Below are 16,846 nucleotides of genomic sequence, written 5' to 3' on the forward strand. Positions count from 1 at the left end.
TGTGGAGTGACAACCCCTGTCATTTGCCTACCAATTCAAGTAATACAAGCTTAGCTAGAAGACTGTGTATTGAAATCCAACCTTTCTTTACGGTTCCCTTCACCACAGCTCCCCCGTCTATATTGTTAAGTATGCACAACATGAGATCACAGTGATCTAGCATCACTCAGTGTTTCTTCTGAATTAACTTTCGTTTTGGAGGTTTATGTACAAATCTTGGTAAGCTGTCATTTACTATTTATTATTATTATTATTATTATTATTATTATTATGCTTTATTTATATAGCACGGTAGATTTACACAGCGCTGTACATACAAACAATAAGACAGATAAAGTAAACCTGCCCATGGCATACAATCTAAGAAATAATAGCATTATTATCAATTTATACCATATCCTATACTACTTGTGGCAATGTGGGTAAAAGACGCCTTCTTGTTGAGTTTGATGGGAGGAATTTTCCTTTACGCCAGCTTTATGGTTAGTGCAAAGTACCACATTATTTAGGGGAGTAAGATTTGAAATAAGCCTACGGCCCATTACAAACGGGCACCCTAGGACAGACTCAGTCCGTGCTAGGGTTAGAAAGGGGCGTCTCTTCCAGACACCCCTAATCATAGCATGGACTGAGTCCATAACAAATGGTGGCAGACGTTCCACATGGCCGCCGTCATCTTGATGTAACAGACACTCTGCGTCTGCACGTTGCGCCCCGGAAGTGACACCGCGAGTGCGCGACTAGCGCCTTGCGGCGTCTCTTCCGGGGAGCAAGAAGGAGCGCGATTTTCGTGCTCCTTCTTTGCTGCATCCGGGAACCGCGCCGTTTGGCTGCTGTGGTTCCCGGACGCAGCAACCGGCGGCGGCAGCAGACTGCCGCATTTCGGCGGTCTGTAACCCGCCAACATTTCCCTTTTTCAGTTCATGTCCTGCCTCCATTTTGTTAAGTCAGTGGGGTAGCATGCTGTTGCAAAATGGCACTGGCATATTTCCCATGATGAAGTCACATCTCACGTTTCACTGGTGTAGTAAAGTGTGTGCCGTGTCTTGTTGTCCCTTGGCATAGCTTGCATGCAGGAGTGTAACTTTAGAATATTTACCAGTATTGAGTAACACATCCTTTTTTAGTGTGTGTGTGTGTGTGTGTCTCTCTCTCTCTCTGAATATATATGCCTTCAAGTCACCTGCTGAGTTGTTTTATAGGGTTTTCTTAGGCAAGGAATACCTGGCATTCATTGACAGACTCTCAACCAATACTAACAAGCGTTTACCCTGTTTAGCTTCCAAGATCAGACAGGATCTGGTGTCTGTATTTCCTGTAAAAGATCTGGTACATTGAAAGGCAAGCCTGGCCTATGTTTCATAATATGGTGCTTATAAATAGAAGGAAGTCTCTGTATTTATTTTCTGAAACAAAGTGCATAAGGATATGTCCCAGTTGATTCCAAATAAATACCATTTGGAGAATGAAGGACTTTCCCCATAAAATTGTAATACTAGTGTGATTGTTATGGTTGCTGACAAAGGCCTTGGTATCCTTCTGTTGAAGTCAAACAGATCGAGGTGGGAGAGGCTTAAAATCCAATGCACCATTAGCAGAAAGTCACCCCTTGAGCATTCATGCAGCAAGTTTGGGAGGTCAGATATTGCTATGTAAACAGAGTAAGTAGGAAATGCAACAGGAGATGTGTTTCTGTTTGTTTGGGGGTTTTATTTGCATCACTTTTCTAAAAGAGCAGTTGAAATATCTGTCTTTTCCCTTTGTTCTTCTTCAGTTTCATAAAACACCCTTACTAAAGGTAGTATTTGTCATCAGCCAACTAGCAGACAGTGTTGTCGGTTAGCACCTTGACCTCAGCCAAGGTCTCCTGTACTTGGGACTCAGTGTGATGCGTGGCTATAAATCTCAGCTGTAATGGCATTAGACAGAAAAGGCTGCAGACTGTGCTTTGAACTTTGCTTGGACTCAAGTAAACTGTAAAGAGGAATAGCATCTTTTAATAATATTTTCCTTTTCATGTAGTCTTTTAAATTTTGCAAAACAAAAATAAACATCCATAGTTTTGTCACACAGTTTAGACAGGACCGTGAAATGGAGCTTGGATGGCCCTTGCCATTTTAATGAGGGTTATCAGTTTACCCCCCCTCCCCCCCCCCCCAGTGTCCCTTTGAGAGTTGCTGTAGTTGTGGAGTGGCAGCTAAATGAGCCTATATCATCGTGTTACTTTTTAGAGAATTAAAAAATATAGAAGGCAGAAAATGGGTTTGCCTCCACTTTGAATGCCAACATCTCATTCCAAAATTCTGAGTAAAGTTTAACCACATCAGAGTTCACCTCAGCAGTAGACGCAGCGCCCACAGACTAGGCTGTCATAATGATCTCATTGCAACTGTTACTTCTTTGGAATTAGTCACATCAAATACAGTTTTGGATCCTCAGATTGATATTCCAATATTGCAGAATATAGTGCAACAAAATCCAAAATCTACGAAAGTGTGATGCCTTTATTAGCCAACCGAAATGCAGAAAATACACCCTTCAAGTTGTCAACACTGCATTGGCTTCTTCATCAGGCAAAGATGTTTAAAATCCTGCAGACGTTGTTGTTATTATTATTATTATTATTATTATTATTAACCTATATTTATAAAGCGCTGTAAATTTACACAGTGCTGTACATACAATCTTTTTAATTGGACGGTTCCCTGCCCTAAGGCTTACAATCTAAAAAGACACGACACAAAAGGAGAAGGGGAAGGGGATGAGGGCCAACAGTTCTTCTCTACCTCCGAGGCCTGGATCAAGGGAGATGGACTGGAGGGAGGACATAGCAATACAGGAAATGATTCGATAAAACAGGCAACAAAGGAACATCAAATAGCAAGTGACAATTATGCAATGCCTGGGAACGCTTCTCTGAACAGGAGAAATATTTTGTTGTATTTTTGTGCATGGCTAACATGGCTGCCCCTGAATATGTTTCCAGTATTGCAATGTTTAGAGATAAGACCCTCGATATTTTGTCACTTGAAATCAGAAATCTTGGCCCTTTCCTCAAAAAGAAAACTGTTATGCATGATTGCCAGGTGAGCATTTTTAGCTTTAATGTGCTATGAACTTGCCCCTTCCATTTAGGCTGTAGAAACAAATGCACAGAAAATCCGACTGCCATACTGCTGCTTAATGACCCTTTATAACTTCCTGATATTGAAAAGGTTGGATACAAAGGAAATCCTTTTCCCATATGCATCATGTTGTGACTTTTATTTTAATAGAATACAAACAAAAGCTATTCAGCAAAGTAAATAGGGTGTCTTTGTATGCTGCTTCATGGTGTTTCCTTTTGAGTGCCCCTCCAACATTGGAAATGAATAGCTCTCTTCTACTTGCTAATTCAAATGTATGCTAACTTTATTTCCCTTTTGACCCAGGGTCATTTCCTTCCTATCAGATTGTAATTGCTACATGTATAAATCTTGGATGTATTGTCTGTAGTGTGATCGAGCTTGGAATATCTTGGCAAAATTGAAAATTGTAACCCAGTTTATTTTAATGGTGAATTGAAACAGCATATGGGGGTTCTTTGGCAGACCTGCATTTCTCCTTCTTAAGTGGTTCTCCTTGTTTTAGCCATTTGCACATTTTCTTAGCTCTGTTTTTACACAAAAACTTATAGAATCATAGAATCTTGTTGGACATTCTCCAGATAAGGTTGATTATGTACATACTTGCCTCTTTTGCTTATAAATGTAATAATATGGAGTTAATACTAATAATATGTACTTAATAAATTGCAACACTCATAATTATAAAGTCAGCCCTCAACTTTTGCAAGGCTTATGGACACAGGATCCCCACGAAAGTGGAAAAGCCACAAATATTGGCCTTCTGCATGTCTTCTAAGTCCTCCAGAGCTCACTTTTAGTTCTTAGAGCAGTCATGTCCAAACTCTGGCCCTCCAGGTGTTTTGGACTTCAGCTCCCAAAAGCCTCAGCCACTTTGGCCAATGTCTGGGATGCTGGGAGCTGAAGTACAACACACCTGGAGGGCCAGAGTTTGGACATCACTGCCTTATAACTATAGTATCAACACAGTTGCAATATTCACGAACAAGACAAAAGTAGCAAAGCCCTCAGAGTGAGACACAAATTCTCAGTGACAGGAGAAAGACCAAGAGGGACCTGAAGACCCCAATACTGTGAAAAGCAGCAGACTAGTGCTAGACAGCCCTGTGTTTTTTATGTTTCGGTACAATGCAAACAACTGAGGCCCTTTTGTCTAGCTTAGAAACACCTTTTCCCTTATCTCATCTGGCATTTTTCCTGCATGGTTGACATTGAAAAGGTTACCTCTGCAATTTACAAACCAATAGGGAAATTATGAGGATAAAACAAAGCTGCACTTTAGCTGTAACTTCTACCTTCCCTTCCCTTCCCACCTAACACACTGCAAATACATGAGATTTACAACTATATTTATAGTCATAACTATATGTTTCTTTACAGTTTTTGTTTTCCCCGAATCCTTTCTATTTAATGGTAGTGGGACTAAGAGCTGAAGGCTTTCGAGAACTAAGAAGATATGCGTATGGCTATACTAGTGATTGACTTTGGCTAGAATCAGCTGTGCTTCAGTAGTGTACATTACACAAATTTCTGTCAATCAGATTTTGTTTTTGTTTTTGTGTTTCAATTCACAGTGTCAAAAAAACACGGCAAGCTTATCACTTTCCTGCGCACATTCATGAAGTCTCGGCCAACAAAACAGAAACTGAAGCAACGCGGGATCTTAAAGGAGAGGGTTTTTGGCTGTGACCTTGGAGAGCATCTTCTCAACTCTGGCCATGATGGTAAGAATGAAGAAAGTTACGATTTGTCCAAAGGCTTAACTGGTATTGATGAGGTATTCCACCTTGACCCTTCATGCTTATTGGGGATGTGAGGCTAGTGCCTCTCTACTCATAGATGGTTTTCTTACAACAGAATAAAGAGATAGAATTCACTCTAAGCCCCCTGGCTCCCCAAATCTGGCCAAAGAAGCAAAATTCTATTTAGCCAAAGTCCATTTATTCAGCATTTAATATCAATCTCATATGTCCAGGATTTCCATTCCCTTAAGACCTGAGCTCTTCAGAAATGTCCCACCAGGCATCCAGTTCTTTTGGAACAACACAATTCTGTGCGCTGCTGGGTAAATTCACCTATTCTTGTGCTCCATTTTGACATCAGTCACAGAAGATTCAGATAAACAGGTTGTCCTGGCAGAGATTATTTAGGAAAGAATCAGGCCAGACTGTTTCCCCAGGAATGAACGGCATCTGCAAGGAAGCCAAAGATAAATTGTCATCTTTCTGACATGTTGCTTTTCATTTTGTTCATGTCTTTGCTACCAGAAAATGTCTTTACAAAACAAGCATCCTCCACCTTGGCATCATATGTCAAAGTCCCTGTTGATGTAATTTCCAACTACAGGATGAAGCCCAAGAGGCTAAAATCTCTGAGTTAGTTGTACTTTGGCATTTGCACAAGGAGAGAGAGGGGAGCCATAGAGGGATGGAATTAATGACTCAAAGAGGACCAAAAGGTTATCTGATTGAAACTGCTGCTCTGTGGAAGAAGCCTTGGTTCCCAAGTACAGGGTTGGGGAATGGGTGTGTACACTCTACAACTTGCCTTTCAGCATCTTCAAGATAAATGTTGCACATGCTAAGTAAACCGTTTTATACATCCAAGTGTCTGTTGGGGTCCCATACTGTCCAACTGACTATAATGTCATTTTACCTGCGGCTTGATAATCCCCTAACACTTAGTCTGCATTTTCATAATTCCTCTTATTAACAAAACATCAGTTTGAGCATATGCTGATATAGGGCCTGAACAGACAGGCCAAAATAGAGCTGCTTTGGGTCACTTTGGAGGTATGCTGTTTAAATGATGCATGCATCCTAAGAGGCTGGAAGCTGCACCAAAGTCACACACCAGTCCTAAAGACTTGGAGCACAGCTTTGGTGTAGCTTCTGACCTCTTAAGATGTGTGTGTCATTTAAATAGCATACCTCCAAAGTGACCTGAAGCAGCTTTATTTTGTCCTGTCTGTTTGGGCCCATAGTGAAACTGACTTTAACCTATAATAGGCAATTGTGGCACTCAGGACTCACTAGGGGCTGCAAAAAGTGCCAACAGTGACCTTCCCCCAAAAAACCTGAACATAGCTTGAAGTTAACATACAGTTTTGAAAAATGGAGGGGGGAACTGACAGCTCATGGGCGGTGCATTCTTTAGAAAAGTGAATTGCTGCCTTCTGAAGACTTATAAGAGAGGCAATCCATCTTTTCTTTTATTCATGCATTCATTCATTGGCCAGAAAAGATAGTGGCCCAGGGAGTATGGAGTGGTCAAGAGCTGCATGTGACCACAGAATGACACTGTCCAACCCTGATCTAATGGAAGAGGTTCAAGTGAACCACCATTGTGTACTACTGCTTTAAGACATGCCTCCTGACGTATCCTAGTGATGCTTTTGTTATTCATTGCTTTTTTCCTTTTATAGCTAGACGGTGCAATATAAATTGCCTGCTTAGTGCTTACGCCATCCCATCAAGACATGCCCTTTGTCTCAGTTCTGAGTATTAGTCATCAGTGTGTCAATACTTATACTATTACCATGTTCCATTACTGCTTTGTGATCTTATGCCCTGGAGATTTATGGTGCCTGCATGCCTTTCTTCTGGCTCAGCACCTGCCTGTGTTTCAGCATGTGCTTTTTAGATCTTGATAGGATGGAAACCTCCATCAGGGCAGGCATTAAAATCAGAAAGCAACACTGCAGACTCAGTTCAGATGTTCGTTAAGGTTTTGGCTTAAGAAAAGGGGGAAGTTCATATGTGTCAGATTGGTTGGAGTGAATGTGGGTGTTTGGCTATAAGAGAAGCATCAATTAGGTAACTCTAGAAAGCCCAAACTGTTCCAGGAAAAAAGCATGTGTGTGCAGGCACTGGTTTCAAGTGATATGAGAAGCAAATGAAAAGCAGCATGACAAGTCTGCTTTATTCAAAATCCCCCAAGTAATTTATTACTTTCAGAGTTTTGGAAGCCTCCATTTGCAGGTGAAAAAAAAAAAAGAGTTGCCAATTAAAAGTTGTGCAAAAGTGAAAGAAAGCCAGGTTTTAATACAAACAAGACAAATGTTCAGATTACATTTTGCTCTTTTAGGGAAGACTGCGGTAGCAATTGCACCCTCTTGCCAATTACTTTCATTTTAATTGGTTATTGGGTTCTTAAAGGGAAGGAGGAGAGCTGGAAAATTTATCTTCAAAGCTATGCCATGCTACACAGATAGCATGTAAAAAGGGCCATAAATTTAGTGACTGTGCAAGAAAATCCAGCTCTGCTTCTCTAATCCACTTGGCTATAAAGTCTGCAAAAAGCATCAACAGAAAGACTCAGAGATTTTAAGTCTAAACATTATTACATGGGAAGAGTAAAATGTTCTTTTTTAATGTATGTTTTTAATAGTTAATTGTTTAATTGATGGTTTAGGGGAGGGTGAGAACTAATGGGATATGAGGCTTTGTATGTACTCTTTTAATTATAAGCCACCTTGATTATTATGGACAGAGAGGCGGGGTATAAATAAAGTTTATTATTGTTGTTGTTATTATTGTTGTTATTATTATTATTATTATTATTATTATTAATAGAGCAGTGGAACCTTAGTGTTGCTTTGTCCTTGGCTGAGGAACTCCCTGGTTTAGGACACTAGCAACGCTGAGTAGAATAAGAAATGTGTTAGGAGAGACCAAGTATGCTTTATCACTGAGGCCTCAGTTTCACTCTGTACTGCATCTAAAGAAGTGGATTTATATCCACAAAAGCAGGTATAAAAATAAAAACAAGTTAGTTTTAAAGGTGCTGCTATATTCCTTTCCTTTGCTCTCGTCCTTCTTTTTATGCCATGATTCCGGTGCTTGATGGAAATTATGTGGGAAAACCAGAACGTTAGTACTTAACTAAATATTAGGGTACAGTTTTATGAACCAACTCAGTTTGGTTACTATGGGCCCAAACAGACAGGCCAAAATAAAGAGACTTTGGGTCACTTTGGTAGTAAGCTGTTCAAATGATGCATGCATTCGAAGAGTCTGGAAGCCATGCCAAAGCCACAGTCCAGTCCTAAGGACCACCACATAGCTTTGGCGCAGCTTCTGGCCTTTTAAGATGTGTGTGTCATTTAAACAGCATACCTCCAAGGTGATCCAAAGCAGCTTTATTTTGGCCTGTCTGTTCGGGCCCTAAGATTGACATTAGCTGCACTCCCTGACTGCAGTGACCTATCTTGAACTAGAATAATTGCTTTATTTCAGGTCCTTAAACTCAGTTTCTTCTAATGTCATTTTTATATGCTGAATAAGAGTTTGAAAAGAACTAAGCTTGCTAAAGCAGTAGCTGTTCATCATCCAGTTGAGGTTCCTGGTTTGCTTTGCTGGCACCCTGTCATGCTGGCTGATTTTATAGTGATGCAGTCTGCAGTTTTGTCAGCATATTGTAGTCCCTAACTGTAGGTGGGCATCCATCTACCTTTCTATTATGTTAGGAGCTGGGACTGGCAGCAGCTCAGGTCATTAGTACTGGTTGCACTGACTGAAATAATCAGCTAGACTACTAAAGGAAATGAGAAATATTCACTCACAGATGAAGAAAATTGCCAGCACTTTACAGCTGTTTCAGTTTGGGTGGTGGCAATTTTGCATTGCAGCATTTCTATATATTTGCATTGTCTCCAGCTTGGCAATTAGATGCGATGCTTTCTCAAATATTAATTCATTCTGCTAATTTATCTGCTAATTAAAAGAAACTATTGATGCAACTTTTTAATAAGCAAGGGTGGGGGGATGGTACTGTGTATTAGGCACTTGACAGCACTGGTATTAGGGTTAGGGAGCATGCACCATGTACATGCTACGCTCCCTAACCCTAATATGTGCCGGTGGGGTGATAATGGCGGCGCCCTGTGTACACGGGCACTGCCATTATGACCATGTATGCGCCACATCCACGGTGCATGCGTGACGTCTTTGCCCCGCCCTAGGCCGCTTACGGAAACCTGGCTGCGGTGTGAGAAGGAGCTCCAAAATGGAGCTCCTTCTGGGCTCATGCCTCATTCCTGCAGCCACCAAATGGCTGCAGGAACAACGCCAGGGAGAAAGGGGCCCCTTTCTCCCATGGCTCTGGCTCCCGGGGTGTCCAGGGGCATGAAGCCCCAAGGACACCCCTTTTCCAGGCCACGGGGAAGCAGCATTTTGCCACTTCTCCGTGGCCTGGAAAAGTGCTGGATTGGGGCCTCTGGGCTGCCAGTATGGCTGCCTTGGCCCCAATCCTCTGCAGAAAGGGGTGGCTGCAGACCACCCCTTTTCCGCGGTCTGTACTGGGCCATGGATTGTTGTAACATGTGTACATCTTCTTTGTCCTTTTAAACTGATGTGTTTTTAACTTATGTTGGTTGCCAATTGGCCTTGTTTACCCCCTCAATCCTTGGGGAGAGGTGGGTAAGAAATAAATATGATCATTGCTGTTGTTGTTGTTGTTGATGATGATATTATTATTATTTTCATTGTTATCAAATTTTATTTCCTGAACTTTACAAGTCTTTGCCTCCCAGAGCCCACATGGCCAAAAGGGAGGAATGGCCTCTGCCTACATGGACATCCCTCTGTAACCTCTTAACTGAGAACAAAAATTACAACATCTTAACAAAATGTAGGCCTGTGACTCAAACATCATCATTTTATACCGTTTTAGCTGGATGATTTTTAAATTGTTTTTCAATGTAGTGCTGATGAAACCGTAGTCAGCCAAAAAGACAAATGAGCCTGAACTGCTGGAAGGAAAGATGACAAAACTAAGGTTGATGTACTTTGGCCACATCATGAAAAGGCTCAACTCATTAGAAAAGATGATAATGTTAGGGAAGGTAGAGCAGCAGAAAGAGATGAACAGACTGAATCAGGGGGATAATAGGCCTGGATTTGCAGAACCCAAGCAGAGCAGTGGAGGACAGGGGTCTTGGCCACATGTCTCAGCCACAGGGTCATCATGAGTTGGGGACAACTCGAGGGTGGTTAACAACAACAACAAAAGTTTTAAACTATTTTTTATCTGTGAGCCGCCTTGAGTCCCTTTCAGGGAGAAAGGCGGCATAGAAATGAACTAAATAAATAACCTCCTCCCTTCTATTATTTATAAAATCCTTACTTATCGAAAAAGCCAGTGTAGTTTAGAAAGCATACATCATGTATTTTGTGCTATGGGTTCTATAAAGGTATTGCGGTTCTGTGGATTTTTGATGTTATAATACATTTGTGTGTAGTAGCAATTAACATTCAGTAGGCTTAAGCAACATTAAATACAAGTTTCTTCAGAAGTCAGACAGTCTGTATTTACAAATCGTTCTGGTGTTTGAATAGATTTTTAGTTTCACTAAACAGTCTGCTACTCCCTCTGTGCCCCAGATAGTCATGATACAGCAGTAATTCATTGAATCATTTTGTATTTTACAAGCTTGTTTCATCCTCCTCTTTGCAAGTTATAATGACACAGATATGGAACATTTTCCTATCTTGCCAGTGATTAGGGCTCTTTTAATACACATTTGCTTTTTTAATATACAGTTTTGATTTTTAACATACAGTTTTTTAGTAACAGATGGGTTGCTCTGACCAGTTTGGTGCTGTATTTTCTTCAGTGATATGTTTTAAACTATGTTTTAATTAATTGCATTATTGCTTATATCTTGTATTTTTATTTTGTATTTTATTTTATTTGTAATTTATTTTATTTTGTAATTTTTATTTTGTATCTTTGCAAACTGCTTTGGATCCCATTCTGGGAGAAAGCTGGGATATAAATGCAAAACAAATGAATACATGTAAATGTTTTTATAGGCAGGATTAGGATTGAGGTGAAGGCAAATCCCTGCCTTAAATAGCATATCTGTTAAAATGTATGCTGATAACAATTGCATTTACCTCTCTTCTTTTTGAAATTAGGTGTAGTAACCTGTTATGTTCTTATGTCCAGTGCTTAGGTATCAGTTTGAGGCCAAATTCCAAAAAAAGGTTGATGATGCTTAAATCCAGTTGAAACGCATAGCGCATGAGAACACAACATGTTACTGCCCTCAATTTCAGTGGGAACAGGTTTCTTTATAAGCACTTGCCCAAAATTTTATTGAACTTGGAGCCGCCATCCCCATTTTAAAAACAACAGAGAGTCCTTTCACATCTTTTAAAACTAACATGTTTTAATTGACACAAACTTTTGCAGACTGGCAACCACATCTTTAGATGCATGGAGTTTTTGGATTCTGGAATATTTGGAGTATTTGCACATCTATATAAATAAAAATGGAAATGTTTGTTTGTTGAAAATCTTAAATCTCTGAAAGTTCTTCACCGATTGCTTTGAAATTTTGACACAACGTTCCATTTGAATACATGCATGTTTTTTTTTTACCAAATATGTTTTTATATATAGATGTCACACCTGTGACAGGTAAAAATATGTTTTTTGAAAAACATCACCTTCTGTCGGACGTAACAGCAACACACCCGAACGGATGTGCCATTTCAATTTAAGAGATTGCAATTCCCAATTTGATTGGCGTTTGCAATCACCATCAACAAAGCTCAGGGCCAATCTTTAGAACTGTGCAGTTTATATCTAGACACAGATTGCTCCTCACATGGACAGTTATATGTTGCATGTTGTAGAGTCGGCAAACCAGACAATCTCTATATCTACTCAGACAATGGAACAACAAAACATATTGTATACCCACAAGCATTGTGAAATTAAATGTTTTAGAAATGTGTGCTTTATCTTTTCTTTTTTTCCATTTAACCAGATTGAACCACAGCAACGCATGGCTGGGCACAGCTAGTACATCATAAACTATCTTGGAGATGGGACCCAAGTCTAAAGATGAAATTCATTTATGTTTTCTATACACCTTATACACATAGCATGAAGATAATTTTATACATAATATTTTAATAATTTTGAGCATGGAACTAAGATTATGTACACTGAATCATCAGAAAGCAAGATGTCACTATATCTGAGTCATCCCATATGAACCATTTTGAGCATGGAACTAAGTTTATGTACATTGAATCATCAGAAAGCAAGGTGTCACTATCTCTGACTCATCCCATGTGGACATTTTGGAGTATTTTGGATTTCAGAATTTGTCATAAGGGATACCTCACTTGTATCAGAGTAGTGATGATAACAATAATCATTTAATAATCATGGGAGGTGGCAAATACATCCTAGGATTAACACATGTATAGCAATGAAATGGCTTTGCCCAAGCCAAGTATCTCTTGCATTGCGAGTATTTGTTGAAGCAAGCTGCTGTCCGTACTGGCTCTATTCTGGTTGCTGTTAGCAGTTGTATTTACTCAGTCTTACTCAGTCTTTACTCTTGATTGATTTTCCTCCAAGAGACTACCTACCTCCTGGAGATATCTTCATGGTGCTGATCTTCAGGAATGAATTATTGTTGTTAAGAGAAATGTCATTCTCAGGGACCAGAACTACAATCTTCAAAAATTCAAACCATTGAACAGCTGAACTCAAAGCTTTCTTGAGGTAGCCATCAGCAAGTATGACACTATTGCTGTTGAATCTTCTGTACTGGTTTCTTGATCATTTTCTCTTTTGGCCCACGCTTGATAGGAGAGACAAAACAAATCCACATCTAACAATAGTTAGATATGAATTCAAGGATCCCTTTCAGGTTGAAGTTTGGAAATACAGTAAACCGGAAGACTAGGAACATATGCTGCTGGACTATAGTTCCTATCAATCCTATCCAGAAAAGCCTGTGGTGCAAAGGCTGACAGGAACTGCAGTCCAGTAACATCTGGAATGCCACACATTTTTCATCACTGCAGCACAACTTTTAAACTTCCTGTGACATATTACCAGTTAACATTCCTTTTTCACTCAAAGTGAGAGAGCTTTATAAGTTATCTTTTCATTTTCCTTTATTCCTGAATTTGCAAGTCTATTTCTAGAATTTAGAGCAGTAATTATGGCAATGGGGAAAGGAAACAGACTGCTTGCTTTGTCTCTCATCGACAAGAGGAGCCTGTGGTGCTCAGCATCCCACAGACTCATAATGTTTAAATGTATCAGGCTACCTCCAAATCTGGGAAACATGGGTGGCATGTTGCCTAGAAACTGGCGAACTAAAAATAGTAACCCAAGTATCTTGACTTGATTTGAACATTGTTAATTGCACTTTTGTATATTTCTATACACATAAGCAGAATGCTTTAGCTTTATTATCAGGCTGAAGAAGACAAAAAAATGCACCAAAGTCATCAGCACATCAGCTTATTCTACTTAGGTGGCATGCTTTCTTAGCATTGCCATGGAGGCTGATGAGATTACCTGGCCTCTGGGAAAGCATGTTCTGTGCTTGGCATACTTACCAACTTCATGAAAAGAGTGTTGAATGCAACTTGGAATGAATATAAAAACGTATCCTTTCACACTAGCCTTGTTTTATGTCTTTGAGAGTTGAATGTTATACTGACGACATCTTAATCATGTGCAAGCCTTCCATGTTAGCTGCAAATGGCTCATTTTTCAATTAGATAAAAAGATGGAATTCCTGATTTAGAGCTATTGTATTTTGAGGAACAAGTGTAGATTCCTCAGCAATAACACAAATAACGTAAGTGTTGCAGAATTACCCCTTGTATCAGAGCATGCATGCTAAATTTCAGGTGTGTGCGCATGTTGGTTTGTCTGTCAAAGGAAGCATGAAGGATACCAACATACTAGGAGTTTACTTTTTCAGGCCAATTTTGGAGGAGAGCTTTGTGGCATATAACACAGACAACCAACATGTTTGGTGTAAGACAACTTGCAATAAAACTAGTTATGTGGATTTTGTCCTTCACAGTAACACCAATGTGCACATTTATAATGTATGCAATATGCTGTGCCAATCAATTGTTGGGCTTGAATTTTCTTTAGGAGCCACCTAAATGAAGGACTCCAACAGGTTAATATCTTCATAGATATGGAGAGAACAAAACTATTAGTGAATAAGAAATGTGGGGAGACTGATTATAATCAAGCAGTCAAACAAATCATAAGCAGTCAGAAATATCTGATTGTTATCATCAACATCATAATTAACAGCAGTTGTTATGTGCCTTCAAGTTGACTCCAATTTAAAGTGAACCTGCCATAGAGTTTTCATAGCAAGACAGTTCTAGTCCACCACTTAAACCACTAGCTCTCTGATCATCAACAGCAGACCCAGTTAATGTAAGAATGGTTTAACTGTTAATTTTGGATATTTCACAATGCATTTTGAAGTGGTTTTAAATGAGTCATTTCTGACACAGTTGAATTGTTAGTGGATCCTCTTATCTATTGTGACAATAAGACCAGAGAATTAATTGTATACCAGTCATGTCTGCAGGGCAGATGAGTCTGTAGTGTGCACTGTCGGTTCAGTGTTCTTTTTTGACATGGCAAAAGAGGTAGTGACTTGAACACATTGCAGTGACGTGAGCATACTGCACTGACTGAACCCCCTCCCTTTCTATTTGCTATCTTCGCTTGATGTTAAATGTCACAGTAGGGTGCCCCTGATATTTAATTATGACAAATATACCCCATTGCCATGATGTTTGTTTATAAGGCTGGAAAGCTCCAGGGGGCAAAAGCTGTGGAAACATGCCGAACTTGTTCTCAGTGGCACAGTGCTTCAATTAGGCAGTTCAGGCAAATGGTGCTGATGATGCCAGAGACCACTGGGAACTCATGGTCTCTGTCACAGATTTCTACTGTGCCCCAACACAGCTACCACTGGATATGTTTTCTGGAAGTGAAAGTTACAAAAGAATAGGAAAATGCTGCATGTTTTATGCATATTTGCACTGTCTTTTAAAACCAGACCCTATTATATCAGTCGGCTTTACAGCCCCAAACTGTTCCGTCATTTTAAAATAAACCCATTAAATATTAAATTCATTTGAAAATACAGATTTGCATGGAACTTGTCTGATTCCTTTTCTCTTCTATGTAAAATCTGTATTTATGGGTGTGAGCATGTACACTTTCAGGTTCTATCGCCATTCCATTTGTGATGACCCCATGAGTTTTATTGGGTTTGCTTAGGCAAGGAATACTCAGAGGTCCTTACTCTGAAATATAGTCTGAAGAACATGGTATTAGTTGGCTGTCTACATTACTGTCTTATTTCAAGATATTATTCCTGTAATACGAATGTATAAAGAAAGACAAGAGAAAAAGATCTTAAAATTTAAAAATTCAAAGTGGCCAAAACAAGGAATGGATTTAGAAAGTAAAGGGGATTTTTCCACACCTCTGAAGTATGAAAAAACAAAGTTTAGAGTGCATGATTTTGCATAATGTGATATATTCTCGTAACCAGGGTAGTCCTTTTGATAGGACTGCCAGTTATTAAAGGATTCATAGTATCTAATTAGTATGCTGCCATAGTCATTTGAAAGATCATTTTCTTTTGCAAATATATTAGAATGTGCAATAGTCCAATAAATCATTTATACTAGATTTAGGTCAATAAAACAAATACATTCTTCATGGAGCGTATAAGTATAATTAAAGTTATGATTAATATTTGGTGGTTATTGCCACAAGTTGATGTGATGGTGGGAGAATCAAAACAGATTTGAAGTCAAAGCCTTTCATGGACGGCATTAATAGTTTTTTGTGTTTTTTTCAGGCTATGTGGCCGTGTTCTAGAAGAGTTTATTCCTGATGTTTCAGCAGCATCTGTGGCTGGCATCTTCACAGAATGAAGATACCAGCCACAGATGGTGGCGAAACATCAGCAATAAACTCTTCTAGAACATGGCCACATAGCCCCCCAAAACCACAAAAATCTATCAAACAGATTCATGGAAGATAGCTCAATCAGTATGATAATAGAATAGTTAAGAATATAAGAAAAGGTTTCCTAGATCAGATCAAAGGTCCAATGTACCCTGACTCCTGTTTCGCTCAGTAGTCACCCAACTGGTCCTGGGAAGCCCACAAGTGCCAGGGGGCAAAAGCCACAGAAGGCTGTAATCCCCGTCCACTGTTTCTCATTTCCTGGCCCTTCTTTCTGAGCATGAAAAATCCATGTTATCATATTGGCTGAAAGCTGGTGCCAGGTCTATCCTTGTATTTTTCTCTTATAAGGCTATCTAAACTAGTCACATCTCCTTATAAGAATATAAGAGGAGCCATGCTTAATAAGACCAAAGGCCTAGCTTGTCCAGTTTTCTGTTTGCATAGTGGTGAACTAGTTACTTGCAGGAAATCAACCAACTGGTGCATGTGCAACTATACCTCTATCTCACATTCCCCAGTGACTGTCTGCCATACTGTGTCTGATATTGGAAGCTGTGTATAGCCATTCTGATTGGTAACCACTGATACCCTTTTTACATCTTTTAAAGTTGGCCTAGTTGGCAGCCATCACAACATTTTGTGGCAATGAATCCCAATTTTAACTTTGTACTTTGTGAAGAAGTGTTTTGTTGCTGCTGCTGCTGTGGTTGTTGATGATTTGAAAACAATGGTTTTAAAAATGAATGTAGGTTATCTTTTTTCACTGGCAAATTTCAAACTCAGTCCATAATTTACTTCAGGCTATTAGTTCCCATTACTGGATCTTGAAAAAATTATGACCATTATAACAAGATAGCCTACAGCAAACAGTGTTTCTTAGCTCATTTGAGTAATTTTGTCACCAACATTAAATGCCCTTGATTTTGGCATGTTTTAGGGGG

The 16,846-nt window shown here is 39.5% G+C and overlaps 1 protein-coding gene across 4 annotated transcripts in view; it reads left to right on the top strand.

Annotated features, from left to right (window-relative positions):
- The window catches only part of ARHGAP32 (Rho GTPase activating protein 32), a 253,163-nt gene that overhangs the window by 206,602 nt on the left and 29,715 nt on the right, over positions 1-16,846 (top strand). For all 4 annotated transcript variants that reach the window (XM_089537644.1, XM_089537645.1, XM_089537647.1 and 1 more), the window contains one exon: positions 4,700-4,849. In XM_089537644.1, coding sequence (XP_089393770.1) covers positions 4,700-4,849 — 150 coding nt within the window. The remainder of the gene's footprint in view (positions 1-4,699; positions 4,850-16,846) is intronic.

This window comes from Sceloporus occidentalis, unplaced genomic scaffold (assembly GCF_023333645.1).
Source record: "Sceloporus occidentalis isolate IW3139 unplaced genomic scaffold, rSceOcc1.0.p SCAF_9, whole genome shotgun sequence".
Lineage (NCBI taxonomy): Eukaryota > Metazoa > Chordata > Lepidosauria > Squamata > Phrynosomatidae > Sceloporus > Sceloporus occidentalis.